The 7765-nt window shown below is 56.9% G+C and overlaps 1 protein-coding gene across 1 annotated transcript in view; it reads left to right on the top strand.

Moving 5' to 3' along the window:
* The window catches only part of ERN2 (endoplasmic reticulum to nucleus signaling 2), a 19614-nt gene that overhangs the window by 11656 nt on the left and 193 nt on the right, over positions 1-7765 (top strand). Inside the window, exons 13-22 of the mRNA XM_015429728.1 lie at positions 55-222; positions 438-660; positions 1724-1817; positions 2181-2370; positions 3228-3327; positions 3444-3643; positions 4417-4564; positions 5898-6025; positions 6120-6243; positions 6513-6580. Coding sequence (XP_015285214.1) covers positions 55-222; positions 438-660; positions 1724-1817; positions 2181-2370; positions 3228-3327; positions 3444-3643; positions 4417-4564; positions 5898-6025; positions 6120-6243; positions 6513-6580 — 1443 coding nt within the window. The remainder of the gene's footprint in view (positions 1-54; positions 223-437; positions 661-1723; positions 1818-2180; positions 2371-3227; positions 3328-3443; positions 3644-4416; positions 4565-5897; positions 6026-6119; positions 6244-6512; positions 6581-7765) is intronic.

Raw genomic sequence — 7765 nt, 5'->3', positions numbered from 1 at the left:
AAGTCTTCTGCATTTTTCCTCCCCCCCCCGCCAACCCCTGCTCCTCTCCTCCAGTTTCTGATGGAGGGTGGCCTGGAGGACGGAGCGGATGGAAGCCAAGACCCTGGGGAGCTGTTGCTGGAGCCGACGGAGGCTGACCCGCCGTTTGGTCTGTGGGAGCTGGTGGGGCCTGGAGTCACCACGGTGCTTCTGGGCGGCGGGATCCTCTTCCTCATGCTCTGGGTGAGTGGGCTTGGCCCCCAACCCCCCGCCACGGATCTTCAGCCCCAGAGGCCAGCTCTCCTTGCGGGGGGGGGGGGGGGGGAGGATGGGGGATGATGACATGGCCCAGAAACTCGCTTTGCTTTAAGAGCCGAGCCTCAGGTCCTTGGGATGCCACCACCACCACCCCGCACACACACAGACACTGAGGTCCTGTGCTTGCCCCCCTCCCCCAGCAAATGCAGCGGCAGAACCGAGACCAGCAGCGGCACCTGGAGCAGCAACTGGCCGAGCTCTTGCAGCACCGGGGGGCCCTGGGGGTGTCGCCTCCCAGCCACAGCCCAGCGGGGGGCCCTGGCGCTTCAGCAGAGGCGGCCCAGGGAGGTTCTTTGCAGCCGGAGCAGAGGGGAACAGCCCCCGCTTCCGCCCAGGGGGAGTCCAGCCACAGCACTGCCCCAGGTGGGTACAGGGCGATGGGCAGGGTGGGGACGAGAGGCCCTTTAGCCTAGTAACACCGGAGGTGGGGGGGAGATGCCAGCTCAGCTGGAGCCAGCTAGGTGTCATGGTCGGAAGCGCGGACTCTAATCTGGGAGAACCGGGTTTGATTCCCCAGTCCTCCTCCACTGGCAGCTGCGGGTGTGACCTTGGGTCAGTCACAAGTTCTTCCAGAGCTGTTCTCTCAAGGGCATTTCTTGAGAGAGTTCTCTCAGCCCCCACCTGCCTCACAAGCAGTGTTCCCTCTAAGCTGAGTTTAGTGTGAGCTAGCTCACAGGTTTTTAGCCTCCGGCTCACACATTTCGGTCTTCGCTCAGGGAGGACGGGGCTCCAGAGCAAACTAATTTATGCAGCAGCCAAATGGCTCGCACACAACTTTAATGCCAGAAGCTCACAAAATAGAATTTTGGCTCACAAGACCACAGTTAAGAGGGAGCCTTGCTCACAAGGTGTCTGTTGTGGGGAGCGGAAGGGAAAGGAGACTGTAAGCCACTCTGACTCCTTTGGGTAGTGAAGAAGAGGAAGAAAAGGGGGAAGAGGAGGAGGGGATTGGATTTATACCCCACCCTTCACTCGGAGTCTCAGAGCGGCTCACACTAATGGATTTGATGAATGTGACTATGAGATATGACTAGAGTGTTTGCCAAATGGATTAATATTATATAGGCATTTCAACGCTACCCACTTTGATAAAGATATACACGAGACGTAATATGCATGGTTCGTTGGTGTCGATGGCGTTTGAATTGCTTCCAGTAAACTGAATACTGGGGAAAAAATTTACAAGTCCATGAAGAACCTTTTTTTTTTGGCATTGTACATCACGGTTGTTTGCTTCCTTTCAACGTGTCAGAACTGTGGCTAGCCCAAGGTCATGCAGCAGCTGCAAGTGGAGGCGGAGTGGGGAATCAAACCCGGTTCTCCCAGATTAGAGTCCGCACACTCAACCCACTACACCAAAGTGGCACAGGGTATAAATCCACTCTGTTCTTCTTCCTCCTCCTTCTTCTGCTCTCTCTCCCTACAGCAGCGGCTGACCCCGAAACCTTCGTTGTGGGGAAGATCTCCTTCAACCCCAGGGATGTGGTGGGCCGTGGGGCTGGGGGCACGTGCGTCTTCAGGTAAGAGGCGCCCCCCAACCCACAGCTCTGAGTCTTGCGCCGGAAGGTCTGGATGGGGAGGGGGCCTTTGGGTCAAGTCCACGCTCCTGCTGCCAAGGTGAGCCCGAAGACTCTGCAGAGCCCTGGATTTTGAGCAGTGGAGGGGAAGGGCAGGGAAAGGGGGCCGAGCAGTCACATTTCTGGCAGAGATGAGCCTTTAGTTGGGGGATGGAGGCAGTGCCTTCTTCAGGGAAACTCTTTTAGGCCAACAGTTGGGCTGTCCACACCCATGGGGGGGGGTTGCAGGAATTCTTGGCTGAGCCCTGGGCTGGGGATGGCTACCTGTGCCCCTGACCCACCTGGACGGGCCCTTTCTTTTACCAGGGGCCACTTTGACGGGCGTCGGGTGGCGGTGAAGCGTCTGCTGCCGGAGAACACCCACCTGGTGGACCGTGAGGTCCAGCTGCTGCGTGAGTCGGATGAGCATCCCAACGTGGTGCGCTACTTTTGCACGGAGAAGGACCGGCAGTTCCACTACATCGCCCTGGAGCTGTGTGCCGCGACACTGCAGGAGGTGAACGAAGCCGCCTGTCCGGAGGAGACTGACGGGAGCAATTAATTAATGACGCGCGTTTAATTTAAAATGTATATATATATATATATTAGCTGCTATTGGGTGTAGTAAATAAGAAGCTGGAGACCAACTGGTGATGAAGGTGCATAGAAAGTTTATATAGATATAATGGTAAATATATACACAGAGACATACAGGCTATCATACAACATACCGTGCCCTAGTTTGAGAGACTAAGTCCCCACCCAGCTTATCAAGCTGATAGCTAATATACTAAACCCAGCCAATCACTAACAAGGTTAATTAATTACCTACTCTAACAATGCCTGAAAGAGAACACCTGCTAGTATAACACCTGGCTGTAATTACTTAATCACTAGCATGACAGCTAGGACTGTCAAACAGATCAAACTGATCTAGTAACTGCTTGCTACCTCTATCACCTAGACATATATCTCAATACCCTCCTCAAAAGGGATTTGATTTGGGAGCTTTTCCTGAAAAAGAGCCAGTTTGGTGTAGTGGTTAAAGGAGTGTATTCTAATTTGGGAGGAAGTTTTTTGTTGGGTTTTTTTTTTAATTCTCTAGTCCGCCACATGCAGCTGCTGGGGCGACCTTGGATCAGTTACAAGTTCTCTCGGAGCTGTTCTCTCAAGGGCAGTCCTCAAAAGGAAAGGAGATTGTCAGCCGCTCTGAGGCTCTTTCGGGTAGTGAAGGGCCATGGGGTATAAATCCAATCTCTTCTCATTCTTCTAAACGAGAGAGAGAGAGCGTGGACGTTGGTATTTCCAGCCTCTGGCAGTGCCTAAAAGATGACGTCTCAAATAATTAATGTGTCTTTCTGCTCCCCCTCCCAGTACGTGGAGCGCCCCACCCTCGGCGACCAGGTCCTGGGCTCTGTCTCCGTGCTGCAGCAAACCATGTCCGGCTTGGCTCATTTGCACTCCCTGGGCATAGGTAAAAGGGGTGGGGGCGTCCTGGGACCCCACCTGAGAGAAGGCCAGCAGGGGCTTCCCCTGCAGACCGTTCACACTCAGTGGACTGTGTTTGGGGCGGGGGGTTGTGCCTTTCAGTCCACCGGGACTTGAAGCCCTGCAACATCCTCATCTCGGCCCCCGACGTCCATGGCCGGATCCGCGCCGTCATCTCGGACTTCGGCCTGTGCAAGAAGCTGCAAGCCGGCCGCTGCAGCTTCAGCCTGCGCTCTGGCATCCCGGGCACCGAGGGGTGGATTGCGCCCGAGGTGCTCCGAGAGGCCCCCCAAGAGAACCCGGTAAGTGGGGGGGGGAGGCGCCCCCTTGTGGGCCATCGTGGGGTTCTGGAGAGGGAATAGGCTGAGTCCAGTCTTCCCTCTAAGCTGAGTCAGTGTGAGCTAGCTCACCGTTTTTTAGCCTCCGGATCACGGGTTTTTGTCTCCGCTCAGGAAGGATGGGGCTCCGGAGCAAACTAATTTCTGCAGCAGCCAAATGGCTCGCTCACAACGTTAATGCCAGGAGCTCACACAGTAGAAATTTTGCTCACAAGACTCCACAGCTGAGAGGGAGCACTGGTTGCAAGCAATGTTCGCTCTGAGCTGAGTTAGTATGAGCTAGCTCACAGTTTTTTAGCCTCCAGCTCACAGATTTCTGTCTTAGCTCAGGAAGGGATGGCTCCAGAGCAAACTAATTTATGCAGTAGCCAAATGGCACGCTCACAACTTTAATGCCCATGTAGCTCACAAAGTAGAAATGTTGCCCACAAGACTCCACAGCTGAGAGGGAGCACTGGTTGCAAGCAATGTTCCCTCTAAGCTGAGTTAGTGTGAGCTAGCTCACAGTTTTTTAGCCTCCAGCTCACAGATTTCTGTCTTAGCTCAGGAAGGGATGGCTCTGGAGCAAACTAATCTCTGCAGCAGCCAAATGGCTCATAGCTCACAACTTTAATGCCCAAGAATTCACAGAGTAGGAATTTTTGCTCACAAGACTCCACAGCTGAGAGGGAGCGTTGGCTCTGAGTCCCGGCCTGGCTCGACTCCCCCCACGAGGTCCTCTTCCTTGCCTCTCGCAGACCTCTGCGGTGGACATCTTCTCAGCCGGCTGCGTCTCCTACTACGTCGTGTCTGGCGGGCAGCATCCCTTTGGAGACCGCTTGCATCGCCAGGCCAACATCCTAGCCGGGGCCTACCAGCTGGAGCACCTTCAGCCAGAGACTCACGGTGAGGAAGGGGGGGGGGGAAGGACGCGGCTGCAGGCAGGGATGGGCGGCCGCCTCTGCCTTGCGCTCCTGTTTCTGCCGGGAAGTTGGTGGGAAACTGCGCTCCCAGCTTCAGGGGCCTGAGCGGAACCTCGAACTGTCCGTCCAGCAGGGCCCCTGCAGGTGAATGCAAGAGAGGCTGAGCCATGAGCAGGGCTGCCAGGTGGCAGCTGGAGGTCTCACAGAATATCAGTGTTGGGAGGTGTCCCTAGAGGACATCTAGTCCAACCCCCTGCCCAATGCAGGACCGGCCTAAAGCGTCTCTGACAAATATTCGTCCAGCCTTTTCTCAAGAGCTGCCAGTGAAGGGGGGCTCACCACCTCCCCCTAGGCAGCTGATTCCGCCTCTGAACCACTCTGACCGTGGGAAAGTGTTTCCTGATATCCAGCCAATACCCTTTCTGCATGTCATTTAAACCCGTTGCTTCGGGTCCTCTCCTCTGCTGCCAAACGGAACGGCTCCTGGCCCTCCTCCAGATAGGGACTCTGGGGCAAGGGATGCTCTGCCTTCTTGGTGCTTGGGGGGGGGGCAACAGTGGGAGGGCTTCTAGTGTCCTGGCCCCACTGCTGGACCTCCTGATGGCACCTGGTATTTCTGGCCACTGTGTGACCCAGAGTGTTGGGCTGGATGGGCCATTGGCCTGATGCAACATGGGCTTCTCGTATGTTCTTATGTCTGGGGCAAGTGATGCTCTGTCTTCTTGGTGCTTCAGGGGGGGGGGCAACAGTGGGAGGGCTTCTAGTGTCCTGGCCCCACTGCTGGACCTCTTGATGGCACTGGTATTTCTGGCCCCTGTGTGACCCAGAGTGTTGGACTGGATGGTCCTTTGGCCTGATCCAACATTGGCTTCTCTTATCTTCTTAAATGACAGCCCCATTCAAGTATTTAAAGAGAGCAGTCGTGCCCCCCCCCAGTCTCCTCCAAACTAAACATCCCCAGGGCCCTCAGCCTTTCCTCGTAGGGCTCAGTCTCCAGACCACCCCCCCCATCATCCTCGTCGCTCCCCTGGAGAAAATGGTCGGTTTGGAAGGTGGGGACTCTATGGGATCACACCTCCCCCCCCCAAACCCAGAGCCGGTGACCCGGGCTGCATGCCAGGAGTGTGGGACACGGCCGTGGCTCTCTCAGCTGCTCCCCCCCCCCCCTCCCCGCTCTGCAGTGCGAGGACCATCCTGGTGGCCTGCCCTACAAGGCATAGTGTCAGAATGGTGAAATGCTCCAGGGGGCTGAGAGAGAGCAGGTGTGCCCCTGCAGCCTGTGGGTTGGCATCTGCTCTCTCCTCCCCCCCCCCCAGACAACGTGGTCGCCCGGCAGTTGATACAAGCCATGATCAACGGCGACCCCCGCAGGCGGCCCTCGGCGGACCAGGTCCTGTGCCACCCCTTCTTCTGGAGCCCGGAGAAGCAGCTGCAGTTCCTCCAGGTGAGCCTCCGGCATGTGGAGGGCCCCCAACCCCCCCCACACACCTGCAAGCCAGACCAGAACTCAGGTGCAAGTCCCTCTCTTCCCCGTCCAGGACGTCAGCGACCGCTTGGAGAAGGAGCCGGTGGACGGGCCCCTCCTCAGTGCCCTGGAGGCTGGAGGACAGGGGGTGGTGAGGGGCAACTGGCGGGCCCACATCTCCATCCCACTGCAGACAGGTAAGGCGAAGCCGGGGTGCGGGGACGCCAGGGCAGCATCTCTAGCGCAACACAGCTGCAGGGCTTTGGAGGGAAAGGAAACCTGGCGGGTAGCCGCATCAACCCTGGTGCGGCAAGGACACAAAAGGTGTCTTGCGGCTCCTTGCAGATGGAGTGGATTTCATGCTGGGTTCCCGTCTTTTCGTGAGCCACCCACCCACAAGATGCCTTCTCTTACCAAAGGACACGCCCACGCTCCCCTCCCTTCTACCCCTTCCTTTTCTCCCCAGATCTCAGGAAGTTCCGGGCGTACAAAGGCAGCTCTGTGCGGGACCTCCTGAGGGCCATGAGGAATAAGGTAGGGCCCCACCCCACCCATGCTGTGCCGTGAGAACCTCCCCTGTCCCTTTGGGCTGCCTTTAAGAGCAAAAGTCCAGGGCGGGCGGCTGCAGGGAAGCTGGAATTGGGAGTGCATTTACCGGTGCAGGGTTCCAGTTTGGTGTCTTGGTGAAGTGCGTGGACTCTAATCTGGGAGAACCGGGTTTGACTTCCCCACTCCTCCACTCGCACCTGCTGGATGACCTTGGGCAAGCCATGTTTCTGATAAGAGCTGTCCTTGAAAAAGAGCCGTTTCTGTCAGCTCTCTCAGCCCCACCTACCACACAGGGTGTCTGTTGTGGGGAGGGGAAGGGAAAGGAGATTGTGAGCCGCTCTGAGACACCTTTGGGTAGTGAAGGGCCATGGGGCATAAATCCAATCTCCTCTTCTTCATCTTCTCTGCTACTGAGAGGACTCTAACCTGGGAGAACCGGGTTTGATTCCCCACTCCTCCACTTGCACCTGGCCGGATGACTTTGAGCAAGGGGTAGTTCTGACAAGAGCTGTCCTTGGAAAAAAAAGAGCAGTTTCTGTCCAGAGCTCTCTCAGCCCCACCTACCTCACAGGGTGTCTGTTGTAGGGAGGGGAAGGAGTTTGTAAGCCGCTCTGAGGCTCCCTTGGGTAGTGGGGTATAAATCCAATTTCCTCCTCCACCTCTTCTTCAAATGTACATGTGCTGCTGGCGGCGGCATTGTCCCCTTTGTCGAGCTGACACTCATTCTCCAGCTGCCGCTCCCACGGTCCCTGCCCGCCCTTCTGTTCTCTCAGCCCTGGATGGATGATTCAGGCAAAACGCCCGTGTGCCCTGGAGGCCCCCTGGCAAAGAGCCCGTGTGCCTCCCCACCAAGGCTCCCTCTAAGCCGTGGAGTCTTGTGAGCAAGAATTCTACTTTGTGAGCCAATGGCATGAAAGTGGTGAGCGAGCGATTGGGCCGCTGCATGAATTAATTTGCTCTGGAGCCGACCTTCCTGAGCTAAGGGGAAAATGTGGGAGCCGGAGGCTAAAGGACGGTGAGCTGGCTCACACTTACTCAGCTTGCAGGGAACACCCAAAAGGGTTCTCCCCAAGCAGAGCTGGGCAGCTGCGGCCACTCTGGGCAGCTGCGGCCACTCCGGGCACCATTTAAGCCCCCCCCCCTTTCCGGCTTCCTCCCCTCCCCCCACCT

This window comes from Gekko japonicus, unplaced genomic scaffold (genome assembly GCF_001447785.1).
Source record: "Gekko japonicus isolate JY-2015 unplaced genomic scaffold, Gekko_japonicus_V1.1 scaffold894, whole genome shotgun sequence".
Taxonomy (NCBI): domain Eukaryota; kingdom Metazoa; phylum Chordata; class Lepidosauria; order Squamata; family Gekkonidae; genus Gekko; species Gekko japonicus.
This window is presented reverse-complemented; position numbering and strand designations above follow the sequence as displayed.